We start from the raw sequence: 25,652 nt of genomic DNA, 5'->3' as shown, positions 1-25,652 counted from the left end.
ATTAAAAAGTGTTCATTATGCAAATAACTATCAGAGTAGGAATTCTGTTGTGAGTTTGCAGATAACATTAATATTTAATTTGATGTTCTTATAACTCTGACAATATTATGCAGAAAACACTTGATACCTATAGTGAAAGTCTGAATTACTTGCACACTAAAGAGAACTTAAAGGCAGCAATTACACACAAAGATGTTCTGTAGCTGATTTTTTCAGTGTATTACATAGTTTATATGTGCACTAGTAGAAAGAGATTAAACACAGTGGAGAACATAATGAACATGTCGTTAAACAGGATATAAACTGCCAGTGTTTAAGAATGGATTGCATACTTTATTTGCTGGGTCTTACTTAAATTATTTTTTAAAAAATTATGTGCACTACAATTATTATAATCATGTGTACTGGCCACATGAAAATCTCCCTGCATATATTTTAAATATCCACAGAGGAAAATATTGCCTTTAAGCTTTACCTCTGTGGAGGACTCATTAATTATTACTGTCTGTTGCAGTCTCTTCCTCCCTGAAAGACATTTGAATGTCTGCAGAATCTCTAAATGTCATTATATGAATCTCAAGTCTAAAGTGCTACATTAGCCATTTGTGTTGTTGATCCATCTCAGTAACTTCATTTAAGGAATCACTGCAAATTTATCAAGTGGCCGATGCAATTTCAAGGCTAAAAAACTATACATTAGAAAAGACAAAATATTCAAAATAGTGTATTAGGTTGATTGCTGTGGCTATTAACATTCATGCTATTCAAGCCACTTTTCAAGTTCAGGAATTGCAGATATTTTTATTATGAAATGAGAGATAGATTGAAGTGAAATTTGCATCTGGGTGCACAATACTCCTTCCGATAAATTCTTCTTTTTTAAAAAAATAACCTGTATTGTGATAATTTTAAATGAATTCATAGGTATACTTTGAATATACCTACTTTGATTATTAAAAGTATGTTTTACCTCCGATGTGGAGCTGTCAGTCGTAAATAGTATATACTGTTTAGTATTACACTATAATATCCATCCATCCATTTCTTAACTGCTTTAACCAACACATGGTCTTGGGGGAGCCGAAGCCTATCCCAGCAAGCAGTGGTGCAAGGCAGGACACACTATGGATGGGACACCAGTCTACGTAAACACAGAGAGAACATACAAACTCCACACAGACAGCACCCCAAGAGTTGAACCCAGGGCCCTACTCTGTAATATACTATGTAGGAACAAGTACAGGTTTATTCCATGCTGAAAAGAGAAGAAAGGAGAAACAGCGTTTTGGCTGTGGAAAGAAGGCTCCAGTACATTACTGTATTTTGATTACATTTAACATTAGCTACTGCACAGTCCTGCTTTCAAACATGTAATGAAATATAGTTATTTGTTATATAATAACTAATAGTTATTATAACTTTTAGCTTATGGGGTGTTGTACAGGGGTCATCTTAAATATTAATTAGAATATTTGTGGAGTTTGAGCTTTTCCTAGGACATGTAATGTTTCTGCTCTTCACAAAAGAAAGACGGGAATCCGCAATAACAATTTGATGTGTGACTGGAAGGCAGAGCAGTATTCCAACACCAAATCTCAGACATAAAGCAATCTCTCACTGGAGCTTTATGAATCGAGGCTAAATACACACACGTAGTTCAGGTGGGGAGCTGCGTCAGCATGCGCAGGCTGCAAAGGAACAAGTAACAGGTTTATTCCATGCTGAAAAAAAGAAGAAGGAAAACGCAACGTTTCAGCCGTGGAGCCTTCTTCAGGTATGAGCACATACTTACACGTTTTCAAAAGGGAATGCAACAAGAAACAGCCCAACTAATTCATGAATTTAAGAGACAAAGGTACTGGTTTTATAGCATTGTGGAACAATATGAACAAAATGTACGACTGTACAACACAAGTTGAAATCATGGTGATCTGGTCACCAAACATACTGTATAATAACAATGTTTCATGTCATATGGTCTGCTGGTTTCATCAATGTAAAATTCAAACCAGATTGAGTTGTTTGTCACATGGCAGAGTTCCCAGAGAAAAAGAACAAACCCTCTTTTTTTTCGTTCTTGAGTTTCCAGGGACGCTAAATTAATCTTGGTGCAAGAGTCAGCCCTCTGCGAGTTCTTTGTGAATTCGCTGTTGTCAGTGCTGGGCAAAATTATCTTCTTTGACTTCCTTAACTAACTCCTACATCCTACATCTGTACATTTCTGCTTCATAATTATCTCTTTAGGGACATTTTTTTTTCCCCGACGGTGAAAAGTTGTTACTTGAAGAGTCTGTCGAAGTCTAATTTCCATTGGAGAGCAAGTGTAACATTTTAATGGATCATTTGTTTTACCTGCTGAGTTAATGTTCATTGAGCTTGTGCAAAGCCCATTTTAGGCTGTACTGCTAGTCTGCGTTCTACTGATAAAAGTTCTGCTTATAAAAGAGACTGTGAGTGTGTGTAATGTGGTTCTTTACTTTGAGGAATATCGCCTTACTGGAGACTACACGATCAGAGAACGCTGTTCTGTTTATGATCAGTTTTTATGAAGATATTCAAATTTTTTTGCAATTACTAGTGCTTCTACTGAGTCAAGTTCAACCCAGTGTCTGGGGTGGCTGCGATGCTTTGTGCCATTAGGCAGGTTTCTGACTGCAGGAAAATAATTCTGTGGACTAGAAGCTTCAGGATCATTTGCAGTAGTAGTGCCGTGCTTCTCTTGGAAATGAAAAGCTGTTTAAAATGATGATTTCTTGGATGCATTTTGGGCACTAGGGGGATGCGGAGATCGGTCCTGTTGCCTCGCAGGATCCTGGGCTGGAGTGTGGCCTGGGGTGCCTTCTGTGTGTAGTTTGTATGTTCACCCAGTGGCCACATGAGTTTATCAGAAGAGGTCTGGTTACCTCACGCATTCCAAAGACATGCTGTCCAGGATTATTGGCCTGTCTAAAACCGTGCCCAGTGTTCGTATGCAACTGGAACATACAATGCACGGTGCAAGCACGGGGGGGGGCTGTATCTTTTACAAAAGCTTAGTTAACATTTACAAAATATGAAAAAAAAAAGAAGAAAACTCCAGTATAAATAAGTCCGTTAACATAATGGATATGTGTCATCAAATCAATGTTCCTTCTCCTCTCCCAGGTTATTCTGCAGGGGTAAAACTTGTTATATGAGTTCTCCATAGTGCTGCTTTGTTCCACTAATTAGACATTGAAACCCATGTCTTACCTCATGAAATTCACTTTTAAAGTCATTAGTTAGCTGTGTTTTCTAGGGATACAATTCTTACTATTATGTGTACTATTATCGTCTTAACAAATACAAAAAAATAACTATGCTCACAGATACACAACCGGATTGTTTGTGAATTTGTACGTTTTCATGTGTCTACCCTGGGATCTAAAATTACACTATTAGCCAGAATACTGCAGGATTTCTATTTCTCTGCTTATTCCCTTGTATACAATTTTCATTCTCACTGGGTGAAATTGCTAAAAGCTAATTTCTGATTTTTCGGGTTTCTGTGACCAAAATGCGATGATTACCTATCATTGTAGGAGTATTTGAAAGATAATAAGCAACCACAGTTTAAGCCAAAGTGTAATCGCATCATCTGTTATCTCTTATAAAGTATAATACACTGCCAGTCAGAGTTAGAATACAAGATTTATAGTAAGCCGTACAGGGAAACTAAAATTGTTCATATTTCTTTGTAATATCTGCACTCACTGACATAGTTGCACCTCCAAACAGATAATCCCCTAAAATATAAAGCAGACACTGATAAGGAAGTAGACAGAAATAAAAAAGGATGTTTCGAACACCTGGATATCTCGTGTCTGAAGAGAAATGACTTCCCGCTACATCATTATTGTACCTAAAGTGGAAGGATATGCTGAAGAGACAGGAGAGGTCATTTCCAAAGCAGGCAGTACAATTGGCCTGGATTTATTTAAAAATGAGAGAGGCAGAGCTTCAGGTGCATTCATACAGCTCTCCAAGGACTTTGCTCAAGACCAGAATCTCCATGACCTCATTTCAAACTCAATATTACAATACATAGGGCACTATTTTGAAAGTGTGCTTTATCTTGGTTTTCCCACATACAGTAGCTGCTTCTTCCATTTACCCTTTTTAAAAGATCAATGAATTAGTCCCTGAATCATAACCAAAAGATCTTTAATGTGTTATTCTTTACTTTGCATTAGTTTAACACTTGGTATATTTCAAAGGAAAAGTTTGTCTGATTAAGGAAAAAATTGTTTTAAATAGTTTCACCTTTTTTCAGGCATTTGCACTACACTTCCGTGCGTTAAAAGTGTGCAGTCATAAAAAGTCTCATGTGTAGGAACTCCTGGATTTGTGCTATGGCTCGTTCTCATGGTGACTGGTGTAATGACCTCAGTAAGGACTGACCAGTCACTGTTAAATTGTTACTCTTAAATACGATTTTCTTAATTATTAAACAGTGATGTTAATTAACCTCGATGATCTAGACTTCTTTAGATCACCTATACCTTTTTGCCTGCTTTCATGTCTTCACCTGTTTCAGCGCAGGAAAACGACATCCACAGTGCAAACCCTTCTGAGATCATCAAGCTGGGAAGTGCAAACAAGCCCATCCCAGCTGAAGCTCAGCTGCCCCCCACGGGCACACACAACAATGTGTCGCAACGATCAACGCGATACTGAGCCACGTTTTCTTGTGCAAAAACTACACAGTGGTCTGCACACATTTCACTTCTCCACGGCTCGGATTTCTTCCAGTTGCCTCTCTCGACACCTTGTAGGCGAGGTATACGGGACAAGGAAAGTCAGTTTATGAAGATTGTTCATCTCTGCCTTGTGCAGTGTGAATAGCATGATGGACTTGGCTCCAGTTGTTAACGGACATACATCTTTTAGTCACCTGTATCGCCATTCCCACTAGAAGGTGGAGCAGTGTCTGGTATATACTATATGCATATAGCACTTACCCATTCAGGGTGACATTTATGTGCAGTAGGCCTTCCTGCTGCCGTTATCCATCCATCTCAATATGAAATGGCCTCCAAGCTTTCATTCCTCCGATAAGCTGATTTTTTTTTGTTTAAATTTCATATACCCTTAGGTTACCATTTTTTTTCATTGCTTTTCTCCTTCAATATTCTTGTCTATTGGAAAAAATATGCCATTTTAAGCAGCATCCATTTAGAACTTTATAGTTTGGTGATGATGAAAATTAATTTCGAACACCATTCTTACAGCACCCTTCAACAAGACGCACATCATTTTATCATTGCATCTATATTTGGAAATGCACACAGCGCAGCAAGTATTGTCATATGGTGTGTGTTCAACAAAGTGCTACAGTACCTCATCATAGGTCCATGGCAAACCATAAAAAGAATAAATTAATTAATAAAGAGTGAATGATAAAAAAAAATCTACTCCCCAAAGTCCCAAAATATCCAATGTGGATAAGCTCCTATTAACACTGCAGAAACAGAAAATCTTTCAATACTGTGTAAACAGTTCTATCAAAAGCAAGCGTAAAAGGCATATAAATGATTTTTAGAAAAGTCCCAGTTGAATAGGGTTAGTGGAGTATTTATAGCAGACTTGCAGTGTAATCCAGCTGAGATTGTGTAATGATGTTCAAAGCAGAAAGCCTTTCTACACAACATTCTGATGCGGCACTAGTGATAAAAAGTACCTACAAAAGGATGACTCTAAAAGAGAAACATATTTTGCATATTTCTGAACTGGCAAAAATGAGAAAAATGGTGAAAAACTGCAAAAAGCTCAGAAGAAGGGGTGTAGAAGAAATATCTTGCCAGTCGCATTTACGTGTGTTTTTGATACAGTTGTAAAAGATTCCCTCTCAGAGTGTTGCTGCTGCGGTTTGTCAAGTGCAAGGAAAATGATATTTGTACAGGAAAATGTCTTATAACAGTGGATGCTATATTCCATGATTTAATATTTTTTACCACGTGTTCCCTTGCACAGTAAATCTGAGCTCCTTCCATGAGGAGAGTGATTTAGGCTCACAAGATTTAATTGCAATAGAACTGAGTTATCTTTTATTCTCATGACTATTAACCTGCTCAGTTTGCACAAGTGATTGATTTATTATTATATTTTCTATACATATAACCTTTTCAAACTTTTATTACTGTAAGGGTTATTTAAAGCTTCTGACATTTTTATTCTTAAGTGTGTATGGGTTTTGTTGGTGACTGGATGTGTGTTGTGTTAAATGTATCATGTATTGCCTGTCTTTTTTCCTGCCTGCAAAGCAAATCTGTGACAATAAAAGAAGTAAGTCTAAATTAAAATCACAGGTTTTTAGTAACTTGATAAATTAAAGTTTTTAAGCATTCTTTCCACATCATAAAAATGCCATCGTTGTAAAGTGACGTAGTGATTTGTTTGAATATACATCCCATAACAATACCCACTGCATCCCTTTCCATACTGTGTATACAAAGAATAGGAAAATTGCTTATGCTTATAGGAAGCTTCTTATGTGCTTCGTAGATTTTTAGGTGCCTTTCATGGTGCAACATGTCTGTCTTGACACATGACTTATCTTAATTTCAGGAATTGATTAGTAAGTACCCTGCTCTGAAGACTCTTTCATTGAGATCGTTGGAGCTGTGTGAAATTAGTCTCTCAGTGGTTTTACAAGCAGGTGGAGAGCTCTAAACATCTAATGAAGTCATTTAAGCACGTACTGAATCACTCTCAGGAGCACAAGTAGTGGTCACAGATGTTGTTGTAGGCTCCGAGTCTCATACTGTAGCTTCTGAGGCTCTGGTCGAGAGTTTCTGAACATTTAATTGGAAGCCGAGTATCCTTGACATGGCAGCTTGGAAACTGTCATTTTTCCATGAATTCAACACCCATGTGTCTAGGCTAAAATCGCATCTAAAATACATTTTTGCCTGTCGATCCCTGTTTTTGTGCAGTAATGGATGCAGCACACTGTAGTGATGAACAAGGTTCATCCTTAATATCGGCCTCTTTCTCAAAGCAGCCAGAGAGAATTCACACACACTGTAGCAATAAATCTGGTGTCCATCAGCAAAGCTGGGATAGAATACAATTTTCACTGCCGGGTATTTACCGTGGATATTCATGAGCCTCCTAGGTCCAAATGGATTTCCTATGAAGATATGGATACCTTTCTGGAGTTTGTTGTTGAGTTGTGCATGCTGAAGTTAAAATATGAAACACAATACCTTGTGCCCTGCAGAAACTGAAGTCCTGTCTAAGCTCTATATACTCTATATACCGATATTGCTGTTTTTGTACAGCTTTCTGTAGGTCTGTGAGGTTCATCTTCAGTCTTCAAATCCTTTTCATTCATTTTAAGATGATAGCCATTGTTTCAGAGCTATAATGTAGAGCTTTCAATTTGATCTGACTGTGAAAAATGTTAATAGAAACATATTATAACTAATTTAATTGCTGTTTGTCCAGACCATTTATCCAATTAGAGCAGAATGTACCATTTTAAATGTATTGTTTGTTCTTAAATGCACATTCTTTTTTAAAAGCAAAGCTCCAGTTGAAAATAATATATTTATAATAAAAATAATAATATTTATAATAATAAAGTAAAAACAAATTAAACATGTTTCCACTGAGATTCATTTAATGGTAATAACAATATGTAATAATTTGTGTTGATATCAAGCATAGCAAAAAGATAGGATTAGTTCTGTCACACTAAATTAGGTTTAAAATCACAGCAGAAAAAACAAGCAGTAGCACATAGTCCTTGGGTATGGACTCATGTCTGGGGTATGGACTGCAGCAACTTCAGTAATAATCAGAGTGTGAGACTTACATGTGTTTGTTCCCGAAAAACAAGTTGGTGTTAGTGAAATTCTGTTAAGGTGTTGAATGGGAGTTGTGTGGGCCTGCCCTTCAGATGTACATCTTCATAAAATCTATACATTGTATAAATATCTATATGTATTTTTAGGGTTAAATTAGAGTGTAACAGCACTTCAAATGTGTCCCATTGTATCAGTCTTCTCCTGGGAATAAAGCTGTTCTTGAAGTCACTCCTGTCCTTTGTTCCCAGAGATTCCTGAGGATCCACAGACGGCAGAGTTGTACTATTACGAAGACAGGTTTGAGTCATGCTCTGATGAAGAGGAAGATGAGCAGGAGGATTCTGAGGAAAAGCCCTCTGACACCCTTTACAAAACTTGTGGACAGGTCTGATGTGCTTTCTTCCCATAGCATCAAACATAAATCATTTGAGAATAAAGGAATCCCCAAAACAGTCTTTTTTTTAATCTTGTGTGGTAGAAGACACAATTTTCTGCTTTTTTATTAAATTGCAAGACTTCATTGGAAAGTGGTATTACTGTACAATATTAGCAGCAAGCTTCTAAGAATAAAAATGGAGAAATTGCTCATAACAAGAAATTACAAGGATATTGCATTCATTTAAATTGATATTAAAGAAGTCTTCTATTTTTGTGGATCAAAACTGTTGTGAGCTCTCATATGTTTCAGTCAGACTTATTAGACATTAAATGTTTGTTTTTAAAATATTTTTGTTTATTCTGAAATGTGACATGTTAGAAAATGGTTTGAAATTTCCATCTTTAAAATTAAAATTAGTCTTTATGTCTGCAATGGGATAAAAAAGCAAAAATGTACTTTTAATTCTATATTTTTGCAAACTATTATACACTGTTTATAGTAATAAATATATGCTAATTTAAATAATGACAGTATATTAAAACTTCTTTTTAAAAATCAAATTACAAACTTCAGACTGCGATTGTCAGTGTTGTGTTAATTTTTGCGAAGGATAACAAAAAATACTTTTTGATTAGTTTGGGATTTTTTTAGTTGCAATGAGCAACTATCATGGGATAATTATAGTCAAAGAGTTAGACCCTTTCAAAAAATACTCCTCCAGAGCGTGTCAAGAATCACTGAGGTAATTAAGCAGAATTTGATAATCAACCCAAATGTCTGAAGATACAGCTGGGTGTAATTGGCTGACTGGATGCTTGATTGATGAAGTTAAAAAAAAACACTTTAATCTAAGGCAGTGAGATTTTGGAATTGGATTTTGATCACCAAAAGCACACTCTTGTGAACAAAGCACACACGTTTAGAAATATGTATTTGTTCAACGTTTAGAGTTAATTGAACTAGACCTCTAACTGCTGAAAACCTAGACTTGCTAGACTGTGTAAGAGAGATATTTTGCCGTTTAATGGAAATTTTTCAGGATGCATATGTTACAAAGGAAGATATAGTTTTCGACATTCATTTTTTTATGTGTGCAAAATTGTTTTATGGAGAAGAGGAAGGAAAAGATCCTTTTTTTCTTTGTGATACCAATTAATACCAGTTCAGCACATTTACCACCTAATTGACCCGTTTGGGTATGAACATGAATGTGGCATTTGCTAAAAATAAGAATTAGTGAAGACAAAGAAGAAATAGGTTATGTAATAGACATTGTGTGCATGCACTGTAAACAGTAACGCTAGGGATTGTTTTATGTAAGCTGTCATAAGACATTGTTTTTTCTGCTTGGATTGCTATGTAGACTTATAATATCTCTGTATAAGGAGAACTGCAGCATTACTGCACATTGCCGATCCAATTCCAAGACGGCCTGCATGGATTAATGTGATTTTGGACTTGTGAAATCAGTGTAATCATTACTGATCTCTCAAATCGATCTCTTAAGTAAGAATGATGGCCTCTTATAAAAAGAAAGACTGGTGGTTTAATTGTAGTCTTCCATACAACTCGAAGGGAAGCTCTGAGAGGGTGTTTTTTACTTCTCTTCAGTTTTGGAGATCTAGTTTGAAGCCCTGTTTTTAATCATAGGAGATTTAAGTCTAATTCTGTTGATGAATAAGAAATATTTGACTTAACTGTTTTTCCTTTCTTCTTCTTGACTGTTTTAATAGCACAGTATTTAAATAAATGTTTTTACAGTAGTTCTCTGGGCATCAGTGACAGATTCATTGTGTTTTGTCTTGCTATATTTTGCTGAGACTGATTAATAGCTCCCTGATATACATTTTGGATTTTTTTATTCGCTGCTCATCAGAGGGCATAATTCAATGTCTAATTGCTTATTCAAAAGGCAAAGAGAGAGAGAGAACAGTTCTGTTCTTGCTGAACGTTACCTCATACAGGTATTGTAGCTGCTGCCTATGGACTTAGTTTTAACATCTGTCTCCTTGTAATGATTGGTTTACATCTCTTCCAATCATCTATCAACTGAGGTAAAACCCTTGAGCGAATATGAACAAATAACTAGAACAGTCCTAAACTACAAGCTGCTTGTCAAGCCTCAGCATTGAAAGGGAAAACTATTATCACAAGATTTACAGGGCATGAGTTAGTGGACAAAGAGATCAGTATACAGCCAGTATAAGACTTTTGGCTTCTATTAGATGGCCATAGACTGCTCCTCATCTCAGTTTATGAATTTAAAGGTTTCGTCTGATAGTACTGTAGTTTAACAGAAATTTCTAAAAATAAATACAAGCTTGCATTAAAATATTAGCCTGCTGTCATCAGTATACTTAATGTACTCAAAGATTCTGGCAATAGAATAAAAGTGCACCAGTAAATATCCTAATAGGGAACAGCTAACGTCTAAGGATATGGGTTAGATTATCATTGGATGCACATAACTCACAGTATAATCTGCATATTTAATTATATTGATTAGAACTTTTGCCTAGTGGATTATTTTCCAGTAGATTAAATGCCAACACTCTATGGCAGGCCACATGTTTAACTTGAAGCACATGCAAGATTAAGTAAACAGTGCACATACTGTAACTCCACCTATGCTACAAGACCTCTGTTTTAGTGAACATTTGCATGTTATAGTTCAGTGCAACCTGGAGACTGAATAGAGAAGAAACGTTGGGGGAGAATGTGCCTAATCAGAGGTGGGCGGTTGACCTTTTCTGTCTGAAATGAGCTGATCTGAGTGACCTTTCTGTGCTCCACTCAGGACACGGATGTAGAAGCCATGGTGAAGTGCTTGGAGGATGTTCTGGAAAGCGAACACAGTAGTAAGTACTTTGTATCGATGTGCTTGGGTAAGATGAAGTTGGGGATTGAGATTTCAGTGTGAAAGACACAAATACGAAATCCATTTTAAAAGCTATTTCTTTTAAAATATGAAACTTGCATATGTCCCATTACGAAACCAACAGCATTCTTAAGAGCAGATTCACTGATGTTTTATTTTTCACTCCTGTACACTGATGATGCTGCATTGTACCATGGAATGGATCGAGCGGCATGAGAAAATAGGACTTAGACTTACCCTTCAGAAGACAACGATTGTCCATCAGCAAGCCGGGAAGCCTAAACAAATAGAAAATGCTATGATTAAAACCCCTGATATATGTAAAATACATAAGAAATGTCTTTTTCGTTATCTTTTTTTCGTCAGAATGGGTAGAAAAGCCTCTCACACTCCCACCAAAACTCTTGTTGGCCGCCAATTAAAACTTGTGGAAGAGTCATTCTAACTTTGCGGCATCGTGTTGTGCACCAGTTTAATTTGGCAGAACGTGACCCAGCCTGACAAGGGAAAGTGTAAAAGGATGCAGACTTTCATTTTGGCTCTTTTGAGTGCAAAATCCTGCTTAGACTATGGGGGATTGCAGATATTTACTTTTTTTCAAATTTACTTTTTAGTTTGAGACAGGGCACATAGCTTTATTCCCAATTGCTTTCTGCCATGCATGTTTTTTTTTCAGTTGCAACTTAGGCATTATTTTCCTCTCTTCAGTTTGTGTTGTCTGTTTTCTTCAGAACTTAAAAGCCTTTTGGACAGCTCCACAGAAGCAGTGGTAGGGCTGTTTTAAGAATGTGTTTTTTTTAATTGAATATTTTTTTAATAGAACAAAAAAATGTGCAAAAACTTTGTAAGAAAAAGCATCTTTAAAGCCGGAAGCATTTTTAAATCACACCCCAATTCCTTTATTTGAATTCCCTAAGGTGTCTTAATGCCATATCCTCTAGGATATCAAATTTTACAAGGACTGCACTGAAATTGTGAACTTGGGCATACCTTTTTGTATAGAAGTGTAGCAGATGTCTACGGAAACTTCATTTTAACCAGCTCAAGGCGTGTGTTGCCTCAAGTTCTGGGCAACTTCAAGCTAATTTGAGTGAACTTGAATCCACTTCAGTCGGGTGGTCATTCAAATGAGGTATTACTTGATACACAGTGTCAATGGTTTGAGTATTTTAGTCCTTAGCATATGACTGGGGCTACTATATTAAATGCAACAGCAGCACAGCAAAGACATGGCTATATCACACAATATGAGCCAATAATCAAGGCACAACCGATGTTTGAATGATTTTTATGCTTATGTGTAATGCCACCGAAACAGATAATGGATTCATATTGTAGGATTTAAATTTTTTAGATGTATTTACCAATGAAGCTTCTGTGCTGTATACAGTATATTGTGGTCAGAGTGCATATGATGAAAACCAAAGCACCTATCAAAACACATAGCAGATATTATTAGAGGTTGCATTATTATTGTGGTTCAGGTACCTTCACAAAAATAAAAAAACAACAGCCTTTCTAAAAGCATTATATATCTCAGAAAAAAGTATATATCTCATATGTTGTACACATGGTGACATTTTAGGTCTCCTGCCCATTACTGAGAAAGCAGAGCAACCTTTAAAAAAGCAATATATTGCTCCGTGCAAAACTAATCTTATTTCCATTGAGCCTTCAATTTTCCTTTCCTCTGAACCACCAATATAACTTGTATAGAACCTGCACAGTATATTCTTTGTTATTAAAGGTCTCTTCTATCACTTATTGAAGTTGCTTTGAACTGGCTGCTTATGAGTGTTTGCTGGTGAGTTTATTTTTGTTTTTACCTCAGCAATTAAGATTAAGAAAGGTCAAAAGTTTTTTAAAAGTAACAACCAATTAGAATGTCCAGTGTGCGGTATCTTCCTGATAGCGCAACCGTTCTTGATGTAAGTTTGAGAAGTTACGCAGTGTATGTGATTGCATTGTATTTATTGACTAATTGTAAAACCCGAAGAAGGCTCCACAGCCGAAACGTGTTTCTTTTCTTCTCTTTTCTGCATGGAATAAACCTTTACTTGTTCCATTATATATACATGTGTGTTTCTATATACACACACACAACAATACCAAAATGCAGATGAATATACAGTATTTGCAATACAGTATATATTATATACATGGTATAAACTGTATAATCTAGTATGTGTTCCAGTTTCCTGAGGCTTATTCTGTTTGCAGTCAATGATGTAATTACAGGAACAACTAGTTTTCTTGTCAGCTCTGCGTGCTAGCAAACAGTTTTACTTTGATGTGTTGACTAGCAGGCTCTGGTCGTCTTCTGGGCATGAGTCGAAAGTTGCCTTGAAGTAAAAATAACGCCTTTCTCTTACCGACAAGGATCCCGTGCCGCCGGCAGGACAGCCGCGCGCTGTACACGCCTCACCTTCCAAACGCTCCGTCAGCGACCTTTTTTTCCCCCCCGGTGTGCACTTGGGTACGGGTGGGCCTCTGTTGACGCTGAGAAGAGGTTGGTGCGAGTCCAGTCCCGTGGTGAGGCAAAGCCCGGGTCAGCGGTAGTTTTCGCGTTGGCACCGAGGTGGGGACGGTGATCAGGCTCGGGGCCCCTCTGTCCCCTCAGGGTGGGAAAGGGCCTTTGGAAAAGGACTTCGGAGCTCTCTGGTGGATGGGGTAGATTTAATTATACTTTACGTCTCTTTCCCATTTGTTACCACTGTTAACTTTTTTTATAGTGTTTCTCGGGCATTACGTACAGAAGCAATCTTCTAGGTGCCGTTTATAAATGTGTTTAATATTTCACAGACATTTATTGTTACTGTGAACAGTTATCCTTTACGTTACATTAGTTGCATTAATCATCAGCTGAAATTCTGGCAGTTAAAATAGATGTCAATAGAAGTCAGCATTTCTGTGTTCCTGTTTTTATTTCCTAGTAAATTATGATAACAAAACACTATCCTGTCCATCTGCTGCACATAAAATAGACAAATGACCGAGCATTTGACCTTCCTTTCCACCTATATTGCCTTTAAATACTTTTTTTAAATTTAAGTTTACTTTCCCTTAATATCTAGTGTATGATAAACTGATACAGTGTCAATGTTGAGGATTTAATGCAAAAATGGGACTTTAAAACTACGCTCAGTAATGACCCACATAATACTTTTTCGTAGTTGTGTCAGAATGGTATTTTATTTTTTATTTTATTGTTCCTGTATTTTGTTTGTTGCTGAGTGCTTGTTATCTGCTATGCTGATTGCAATGTAAAAATATAATGATCGCTGCGGAAAAATTATACTTAGCTTGAAATTGCTGACATGAATCATTAATGTTTAGAAATCAGTCAAGGAAGCAGGAGAAAACACACGTGAACAGAGAAGGCAGTGCACTTAACCTGCTGCAACAAATTACAAGAATTATCGTTCATATCCGATTTGCCCCAATCTAGAGATGCCAATTAGTCTGATCGTGTGATAAGATTATAATCCATAGGGAACGTGGTAATGTAGCTACAGAGCTGCAAACACCCTGCCAGAATTCCATCAATGGAAAATTTCAGTTTTTTAGATGCACTTCCACTGTTTAACTGATGAAGCAAGTTAAATCAAGAATCATACTTTTAATCCTGTTGCACAAAATTATTTTTCTAAATTCCAGATTAAAATATATATCAACCGCACCATTGCATATAATTTCTAATGCATGTCTGCATGTAAAAAAGGTGAGTTATAGTTCAACATTTTCGGTGACATATAATGACAACCTACCACAGGGGGATTGAGGAAAAGGGAGAGAGATTTTGATACTCTATCAAATGTGCTATTTGTTACTGTAATAATGATTTTTAATTTTTAATGAAAGTAATGCTTATCACAAGAAACTTCATTTTTAATAAAAGCTTTATGTAAATGTTTGTTTTTTTTAAGTACAGACTTAATATGGAGATTTTTTGACAACTCAATAGATACGTTTTGGTTATTCTAGGAAACTGCAGGTTTCTCAAACCTACTATTAAAAATAGTGTCACTTTTGGGTAATTACTGTGATTACAAATCTGATTGTTGGAGTGTATAATATTTGAAAAAGGAAGTTCTCTTTAACTTAGTTTCCTTTGGTATGACTTAAATTCCAGTGAAGTGATTTATATATATATTTTGCTCAAATTGATTTAGAAATCTTGAATTTAGAAATCTGCTTAATCCAAAATGTACTCATTTATTTTTGCATCTAGAAAGGTCCCGTGTAATTTAGCCATGTAAAATGTTTAGTAACTTAATGTAACTGTGTGATAATGACAAACACATGGTGTGCCAATTCTAATTCCCTAAATGTCATAGAGATCCACTTAGGGAGATCTTAGGATAAGATCTTGTTTAGATTTGGTTCACTGACCCCGAATTCTCGAACATACTGTATCAGATGCAGCAGAATTCAACATTTTGAATGATGTTTTTTTAATTCTGCATTGGCAAACTGTAGAATGATGACAGAGCCAGAAATTTAACGTTGTGTTTGCTGTATCAAATTGTTACTCCTGGTTGTTTTGTTCTGTTTGGTGAGATGAATACTCAAAGTCAATTTTGGAAACAAGAAATTATATAAACATTTTAAAAGAAGAAATAAGAATTAAATGGGCATGTTATGTTACAAAACATTTTAATTCTGTATTTTCTTCTGTTTGACACATTAATAGCAGAGGTCAACATAACAGAAAATAAATTTCTTTTGCTTTGTTCTGTATTCCACTTTAACCAGTCATGTTCATGTTTTTTTTTTATAGATTCAGGTAAGCCCTGAACTGTTTGAATTTGTACATTCCTGATGCATGCGGACAATTCCAGTGAACCATGAAACATGTCAGACTAGCAAAGAATACTGACAGCTAGGTGAAGTGTTTCATGACTTTCTACCCCTGAGGTTTTGCAAAAGTTTTAAATGTCTGGATTTTGCAATTGTTTTTAAAAGCCCATAATTTACTGGACTGTACATAAGCACATAACGAGGGTTTTAAATGAGAGGAGGCCATTCAGATCGTCTAACTTGTTTGTTATGTAATCAGCTTTTTCAAGAAGCCAGGGTACTGGTTTGAGCAACATAGCTGGGTAGCTTGTCTATACCCTACAACCCTTTGGGTAAAGAAGGGCGTCCTTTCATCTATTTGAAATGCAATTCTGTGCAGTCCCAGGTCTGTCCGGCGTCCTACCTCTGGCTCAGTCTGCAGGCGTCCAACAGTTTATATTATCTCTGGCGTCCAACTCCACCCCAGTTTCCCCAGCAGTCGATCTCCTGATTTTTTTCCAATTGATCATGCGTTTCACTTCCTGGAACAGCAACCGAAAATGGCTGCAACAAAGGCTTGGCTGAGCATCTCAAAAGAACAAATTAAGAGTTTAGTGATGTCAAAAGGGTTGCAGGCTTGATGCGGTTATTGTGTGCAACGGATTTGGTACAAAATACTAAGTTGTATATGGCTTTAATTTAATTTGTCTCAATAATTTTAACACCATTAGTTTTAGTATGTAGCATGTTAACACAATTTATATTGCTCCCTTGAACAGTTTGGTTCAGTTAGCATATATCCTTGCTTTTACAGATTTTGTATATATTTTTCTGCTTTAAGAGTTTCTTGATGAAGTTATATGAATGCACAGGTTCTGTATACTTTTTTCACTCATTTAATTAATTAATTAAAAATAGTGTTGCACATATGATCTCAATGTTATTTTGAAAATGACTTTGTTGCATTATTACATTAGATATATACACATGTATACACAACTTCTTTCATCATTCTATTTAAAAAAATATATTTTTATTTGATTATTGTGCATTTTAAAACTGTAATGCTGAGGCTACACTGTTAAATGAGAAGGATCCTGAAAGTCAGCAAAATGTACAAAGAAAATATAGAAATTGGAGTTCACTGATTACATAAGTATTCAGGCCTCTATGTCCATATTTGGCAGAAGCAGTTACAGCTGTGATTATTTTAGGTCTGTGCCAGCTTTGCACAGTGGGTGTAATTTATGCCCATTCTTCCTGGCAAGATTTTTCCAGTTCTAACAGTTTTGGGGATCACTGATGGACTCTAATCTTCAAGTCTCGCCATAAATCTTCTATTCATTTCTTGTCGGGATTTTGGGTCAATGACATTCATTCACTTCCCGCCAAACCCATCTTGTTGGGCTTTGGCCTAGTCCTGCTTAAGTGCGGTTGTTCATCCCATTGCTAGGATCATGACGATCCACTTTCCCTCCATCCTGAAAAGATTCCTTACTGATGAAAAGCATCTCCTTAAAAGATGCCGCCACCATCATGATGAACAGAGTGATTTGCTGTGTTGGGCTTTACTCCAGTTATAACATTTTGCATGAAGTCTTAAAAGTTTAACTGTTGTTTTGTTTGACCACAAACCTTTCTGACACTCTCTGCAATATACGTTATCTCTTATGAATTTTAAGATGAGTCTTTTTGAATGGAATCTTGTCACTCAGAGCATTTCCAAATCTTTGTGCTGTTGGCACTCTGAGTCTGCACTTGAGGCTAGAGCCTCCTGCTCAGGCTGGGCTTTATATTTTCTTCTGCAGACAATTTCTCGAATTTATTTAAAATCTTTTGAATATCTATTGCCTGTATACCTATCCGCAGCTATCATGTAGTCTACAGCACGTTTACCCATTAGCCTCCAGTACCAGATGACGAGAGAAATGTTTTATTTTTCTGTATAAATGACGTTCACCGTCACGTTGAGTTGCTATCTGTGCTTTTGGAGAGTGTAAGATTGACTAAGAATGCACATTAAGGACACTTGAAATAAAAGTACAAGTACAGTGTTTTTAAGAAAATAACTGCACCTTGTGCCACAGTACAGTAATTCTGACTGGTGATGTTACTAGCACAGGGTATATTTTTGTACTCATCTTTAATTAATGCCTTTGCTACCTTGTTGATGAAGGAGAATGCTCTGCTGTGTGCCCTTGAACGTGTTGGCATGGGTTTTGAGGCGGTGCTGATGACAGCAGCTTGGACACTCTGAAGCACCTCTTCCTTGCTTTCAGGTGTTGGGGCGGCCAGCACCGAGGCTCCAGCCCTGGGCCAGAGGCCAGAGACGATCAACTGCACCATGGCGGAGAGCAAGATCCAGCGCATGCGGCAGTGAGTACCGTGCCTGCCTCTGATTTTACTCCTCTGAAACAGTGGGAATATCCAAATGGTCCGACTTGTTAATTCTCCCTTTTTTAACGCAGTTGCAAACCTTGTTAACTCATGCGCAATTATGAGTACGTTGCTCAGGGACCTAATTGAACTTACTTCCCTGTAATAGTGTATGTTTTTTTTTAATCTCAAGAATACCACTTATTTCATATAACCCTTAGATTATTGCCAAGAGTGGATACATTTGTAGAGCTGCAGCTGCTGTGAAGCTTTTTTCTGTCAAATAAATAAGAAAATACTTGACTCTTTCAGGCCATGTTTTACTGTGAATGATGTACGCATCATCTATGCCAACGCAGAGCGTAGGAGCTGTAGTTGCCAAAGTGAATGATCATCCACGAGGCTCCAAGCAAGCCTAAAGCCTGAGCTGCAGGCACTCTCTTCCTTTGATGATAGAGCATTTAAGTATCCATCTCATTCTGATATTAAATCTTGATCCTTCTAGTGCAAGATGATAGAGTCACCTTTTCCACAGAACTGAATGGCACGTAAGGGTTTGCCTCCTAATCCAATTTTAAATGAAACCAAAGAAATTTGAACATGAGTTCTGCACTAAATATCTGTTTGTACTGTACCTCCGTGTTTCTTTATATCCAGATCAGCACAGGTGTACAAAAAAGCTTTTTAACCTTCGGCAGACCAAACATTTCACACTAAAACAAAGGAGAGGAGGAAAGCTGGCACTCACAATGCCCTTCTAAATGTCCTGTCCTGGATGAATTTGTAGGAAGCTTTTGTTTTGTAAAATCAGATTTAGAAAAACCTGGCTGTTTTGACAATAAAGACCAAGTAATTAGAGATTTTCTTTGAAAATCCTGCCAAAGATCTGTATTCTTCTGGAACTTTGTGGTTCAGTGGATTTCTCCCACATTTCTACCTTTCATTTGCTTACTCCTCTGATGACAGGAAGGCAGCTAGCAGCTGACTGACTGACACGGGCGGACTGTGCAGACCAGAGTAACCTCTGAGAGTACACACAGCTCTGCCAGTCTTACTCCCCAAGGAAGTCTTCGCATGCTTTTCCAATCCCAAAGCACAGGGAAATGTCAGCCTTTCCAAGCTAGATCTGAGTGCTTTAGAAGGGTCATAGAACCACATTGATTCTCGGAAAACAGTCTTCATAATCAGCTGTATTTTGATGTTTAGAAACTTAGGGCTGCATACGAGCCAAATGCTAACTTCCTGTGGTTCTCTCAAAGTTGTCACCACCATTCTGTTTGAAGCATTTAAAAAAATAAGCATTTTGAGAGAAAAACATCACATAACTAATGGTATAATCTACAGTATCAATTTAACCTTTTTTGTATAGGTTTACTGTACGTAGGTTTTTAAGCTTGTATATTAGAAATATTCTGATGAAATTAGCACTCCTAAAAATTCCTTAGTTACCATGGGTAACATATGTGTCAGGTCAAGTTCTGTAATACTGCTTCATTTCTGCTTATGCACTTAAACAACCTTCTTTCACATCTTGACAGCTGTGGTGTACTAACATCAAAGAGGAGAGGTCAACTGCATCTGTTTTAAAAGTGCCATGAGACATTTATTTATTCCAAAAGAAGAGATCACAGTGACCTCCTGTACCAATTTATTGGTAATTGAAGAATGTCCCAGATTTAATAATATCAGAAGGGGACATCTTGGCCATATTAAAATAAGTGGCCTTGACACAGATATTAAATATATATATGTGTGTGTGATGCAGCATCAGAGAAAAAAATGGATCAGGCATAAACAGAGCAGCATCTGGAAGCTTGGCCTTTCACATCATGCAGGGCCTGACGCAGATGCTTTTGCAGAAGGCTGATATTTAAACATGTGCTGACACGCTTCAGTAACTCAGCGTGTCTTTTTCACACCAGATGACTAATTATGCAGCGCTATCAAATCAAACTGTTTCAGCATGATGTTACGAAGGTTGTGATATGGCTGCAGAAAGCACTTGAGCTCACACCCCCGTTTTGCGCACTTATTACCTTCTGAATATGAAATGGCAGAACACGCGCATGTGTTGGCGTTGCATAAAAGAAGCGTAAAAGTCGCATGACCTTCCACAGGTTTAAGCACGGTGCTCATGCTTTGTCTGTGTGAACGTGTGAGGAAGTGGGTTTCTGTCACATTGCTGGCAGCAACATCGCCACGTGAATCCCTGAGGGGTGCAAGCCCACCCGTCTCCCACAGCTACACGCCAGTGCAGTTACAAACTGACAGGGGACAGCCATCGTCTCAACGGTCAAGTCTAACTCCCAGGTGACAGAATCGGCCGATCTGGAGAGACCAAGTGACAGCTGTCTTCCGCACGGCAGCAGCTACAGCTGGTAACTGATTTGCTATAAAATAAACCTGAATAAAATGATCAGGCACCGTTAAACCCCTGGACATTAGTAAAGGGAGGTTCTGATTAATTTTGGTTGTTTGTTTCATTTGTGTATGCAGAGCATGTGAGTATGGCTTTTACTAATCAAGAAGAATTCATTTTGAGGGTAGAAGCATAATGGTGCAGAAATGTATTAACACCAACTTACTGACGTGCCCGTTTCTATTGGTAGTGCTCTCACTACATACTGTCTTTGTTGTTCATATTTTGAGGCCTGTGCTCCAGTTTTGTATTTCAACACCAATGTCAAAATAATACATTCATTTTTAAGTACAGTAATGCTGTCCACACACAACATGTGTCACTCAAGGCTCTTCCAAGCTGAGAGTGCTTCAGGTGGAATTCCTCAGTGTGCTCATTACGTCTCGGTCATCTGGTAGACTGTTGTGGAGTGACAATACTCTGAAAATACGAACAACAGTTTTTTAATTCACAGCATTAAAACAACATTGGTCAGAAAAAGCCTCTAACACTTGAATTAAATGCTTTAACAAAGAAGTCATGCAGAATGCATCAGGAACTGTTACTGATTGCCTTCAGCCTTTCTCAATAGTCTCGTGAATGTACAGTAGATTATTGATTAGGCTTGATCGCTGAAGGCAGGTCAGCTTTCTTTTTTGAGAAATTGTTAACCTGACATGTCTCAGTCAACAATGTATTATTAATGCACTTTGTAGCACCACCATGCCCCTCAGTTGTTTCTGCCTAGATGCTAATAGTTTAAATTAAAGTCTTACTTGAATGCTCCTTAATTAAATTACAGTGAGCTACTGTATACAGCTCACTGCTGTGTATTAACCTACACAATGTGTAGCTTTCAGAACCCTGGCACAGGCTAAGATGTGTAGCTGCTCATGGAAAAGATTTTAATAGGCTGTCGGTTTCTGTCATGGAGGCAAGGAGTTATGCTTCTCGTTTCTGTGTGTATTAAAATACATCTAAAAGATGAGTGTATTTAAAAAAATATTTTTCTAAAATGAAGCATCCATTAATAGGTTGGTGATGCAGTGGACCCATTACTTGCCTTTCATCCCTGGGGTTTTGGGATTGCAATTAGTTGATGTTCACTAAAATTAATTAAGCACAATTTGGCTCCACTAAGGCTGAAAACCTACAAACATATGTTTCAGGTCAGGATTGTGATGGGCTTTAAAACCTACTACTAGAGACTTTTTAAATTGCTGACTGAAATATAGAAGTACCCTTCAAGTCCACACAAGGCTAATCTCTAGGAGTAGAGTTAATAAACTCCTCCAATATGTATACAGTATATGATATTATCCAGTATGTATGCCTTACTGTGTCTTGGATTCCAGGAAGTATTACCGGTAAAACAAGAATAATGGGGCTGGCAGCAGAATTAGTGTTAATAATCCATTTGAAGGCACATGGGAGGGACAGTTCCTCTTGGTAGCAAACCACAAAGTCCTCTTTTATCGCTGGGGCTACTCCACCATGCTTTTGTTGTAAGCCTGCGATCGTGTGTGTGTAATTGGTTAATATTAACACGTGGAATGACTTATTGGCGTTCTGAGCTGCCAAGGTACAGCCTTTTGGAGTGTTTCAACTTTGTCACAGAGAGGAACTGCCAGGTCAGGTGAAGGACAACGTAACAACAAGGGGACAGAGGAGGAAGTGCTTTTGTACGGATGGGACCCAATCAGAGTGATTTCGTTTTAACAAATTTCATTTGTGAGGCTACTGAAGTAATGGCATCACATGTTGTTATTGCAATTGTCTTATATATAGTTTTAATGACATACATGTAGAGTCAGATTTATTGTCAAGCGGACCGTTTTTGTACGAGACTTTGAACCGGTTGGCTCCATCCTCACCCTGAAAAGTAAGAGCTCAGAGGGTGATTTTAATTGTAGCAGGTTGTGATTCTCTGCACTGCAGACAGGTTCAGTGGTGAAAGCCTTCTCCCATGACAGTCAAATCCTTTTCAGTATAGGCAGCTCTGCATTTTGTTGAGTGATGACTCATGTGGCGTTGACCTGAGTAAGTCATCGTATCCTGACAAAGCCAGGCACCTCGCTGAGCTTTAGGCTGGCATTTTAATAATAAAAGTGCAGTTCCAACAGAACATAAAATATAACCTGTCAGATCTCCCAGAGGTAACATTTGAGAATAAAAGAATAAAACAGGTAACTGTTTTTAATGGCTGCCTTTTAGTGCATCTTATTGTTATCATTCTGATTGCGGAATTGGATCTGGGAGGAATTCTTTGGAATTTATTTTCATACTGCAGAGGCACAGAAAAAGACCTAAGCCATCCATGCCCGTTTTTGTATGTGTTGCCAAAGTTAATAAAATTAACCAATGCCTTCCTTTAACGCTATTAAGACCCCTTTCTCCTTCAATGAATGCTGCTTTGTAACACACAATGAAAACAGTCAAAACCACCAAACACATTTATAATCCAGAAAATTAATTTTCTGCATTTGCATAATGCAGTTTCATCCCAAAGGATACCTGCATGCTTCACGTATACAGGAGCACCCATTTCATCTGCCACAGTGCAGCGCAGAACCCACCTAACAGACACAGGGCAGCCGATATGCTATCAGCAGCCCCGCTATGCAAAGCGTTAGTAGCATCAGGAAGAGGAAAGAGACGTTTTTTCACTGTTTTAATTAAGGTGGAAATCTCAGAAGGCCAGATTGTGCAAGCTCCAAGTGGAATTTAGTCAGGACTTCAAGATTAATATCCCTTCTCACAGTGCCATGGGATCTTTTATGACTGCAAGTCATTTTTATGTGGCCTGATGCCTTATGAATGTTGCCCACCTCCTATAGTGAATTGTCAGCATACTGGGGCATAGACTGTGCCACCTACTAGTCTGGGGTTTGATATGGAGATCTGCCATTCCGGGACTGACCGGGCTCAGTCTTGCTTGGCCTCTGAGATCTAACAAGATCAGGTTAGACGGAACCAGCTTCAGTAGTAGAACTTGTGTTAAACATTTTGCCCTGTATTACTTAGCTTTTTGTTTAAGCAAAAGTGAAGCAATGATTTTAGTGTAGATCAAAATGATTGTTAAGGATAGAATTCTTCAAAATCATTAAACGTCCCGCTATACGGTTCTGTTTCCTTTAAAAAAGTTTTTAAAAAATGTAGATAAAACATTTTTGAAAAATATTTTCATGCCAAATTCTTCTCATAAAACTATATAACTACAACTATCAATAAATGATTTAATAAAAATGTCTTTTCATGATTAGTATTCTCTGAAACGGGCAAGTGGGTTATTCTCAAAGACTGATGCTGCCACAGGGTCAAAACAAAATAAAACACAAATAGAGTGAAAGACCTTTAAAATAAGCTTCAGGTTTGCAGATTACACTGATATGAAGCTACCAAACCTTAATGGAAAAACCTCAAAGCAACTTACTGATAACAATTAAAAACATAACATTAGAGCCACAGAGAAGAAATGTGTCTTTCGTTAAGATCTGAGATGTCAAGGTGCCACCAAAATGGTAAGAGGCTACAGAATGGTAAAACTGGGTGGTGTTAGAAATGGTAAAAAGTCATGGATTCATAATTTTATTGTTTTTATGCAATGTATTTGCCAAAGTCACTCTTCAGGAAAATAGCAGCTAGAGTTTGTTCCCCTTTCTGTGTTCTGTGCAGGCTGTTGAAGAGAGAAAGTAAGTAGTCCCACTATTCATGTGACAGCCGGAATAGTGCTTGACAAGGTGGCTTAAGTGCACCCTCAAAGACTGCCTGCCTGATAGCGAACTGGTCCTGCGGTCTCTGCCTGCCTTCATCTCCGCATAAATGGGTCGATGTGAAGATGGAAGCTGTTGAATATGTGACCTGAAGGTTAGCAACAGCACAGCTGTATGAGGTTCCCGCAATATAAACAGCAATAGCAATATTTCCAGCCTTGGAAAGAAAACCTAGAGAAACATTGAGGATATCTAAAGTGTGAAGTACAGCAGAATTTGCAACACGTATGGTAAAGGTTATTGCTGGCCCAGAATCCTGAACATTTGTAAAAAAAACAAAGTCAAATGTTATTCATATGGTATTCAAGTTGCCTTTCATTTCTGTGCTGAATGATTTTTGTAATTGATCAGTCGAAAATCCTTCCTGTTCACCCAATGAGAACTACTCCACACTTTTGATTAAGGGCTACTAATGGCTCATACTAGTATGTTTGAAGCATGAATTTCTAAGGACATTTTAAGGAGTGGAGAAATGGATACATTATTTTGTGGAGCTGACAAATAAAAAAAACCCAATAAATGTTCTTGTATATTGACACATTACCAGAGACTGCAATCTGCGTCAACTTTCAGAATTTGAAAGGAAATCTTATAATCTTTAACAGTTGTTTGTGTTTGGAACTGACCGCATTGAAGATGCAAAATTGGAGTATGAAACGAACTCTTCTGATATGTTGCTGAGTGTGGTTTATGAGAATGTATGCAAAATGAAAATCTTCTTGGTCTATGAAAAAAATACAACAAACAAAGTGTTCATATATGCTGTGCAATAAAATGCAAATAGATTTCGATGTGTCTTTAGGGCAAGTGAAATGTTGTAGTTGGTTCTCAATGATAATCTTACCTACAGCAGGATTAGGGTTATCAGCTGTTACTTGATCAGCCTCTCTTCCTTTTGAGTAATTGGAGCTCTGACTACATAGATTTCTCAGCAAAATGATGAGTCTCCATCAGCATCTGACTGTTGTCCACTCAATTATTATTTTCTGAAGCAAAGTCTGTGGCATTTCACCAGCTGGCAGTGTGTATTGATCATTAAATGACACCACAAACTAAAACAAGGAATTTTTGATGGCCTTTCTAAGAAAGCCAAACAAGTGTTTTAAAGTTGTTTTATTTTTTGACTTACTGCACATCATATACTTTTCAAACAAGGTTAGGGATTACAGTCTTAGGCTCTTTTCATAAAAATTATTTCTGACCGTCCTAGTTCATTGTTTTCAAGTTGTCCGCATGGATA

General features: G+C 37.4%; 1 protein-coding gene across 1 annotated transcript in view; it reads left to right on the top strand.

The window, feature by feature from the left end:
- nek11 (NIMA-related kinase 11) overlaps nucleotides 1-25,652 on the top strand; it is an 85,177-nt gene that overhangs the window by 45,971 nt on the left and 13,554 nt on the right. The window contains exons 14-16 of the mRNA XM_088929648.1: nucleotides 8,078-8,214; nucleotides 11,006-11,066; nucleotides 18,145-18,241. Of these exons, the coding sequence (XP_088785774.1) occupies nucleotides 8,078-8,214; nucleotides 11,006-11,066; nucleotides 18,145-18,241 (295 nt within the window). The remainder of the gene's footprint in view (nucleotides 1-8,077; nucleotides 8,215-11,005; nucleotides 11,067-18,144; nucleotides 18,242-25,652) is intronic.

This window comes from Atractosteus spatula, chromosome 12 (assembly GCF_055471065.1).
Source record: "Atractosteus spatula isolate fAtrSpa1 chromosome 12, fAtrSpa1.hap1, whole genome shotgun sequence".
In the NCBI taxonomy this organism is placed as follows: Eukaryota; Metazoa; Chordata; class Actinopteri; order Semionotiformes; family Lepisosteidae; genus Atractosteus; species Atractosteus spatula.
This window is presented reverse-complemented; position numbering and strand designations above follow the sequence as displayed.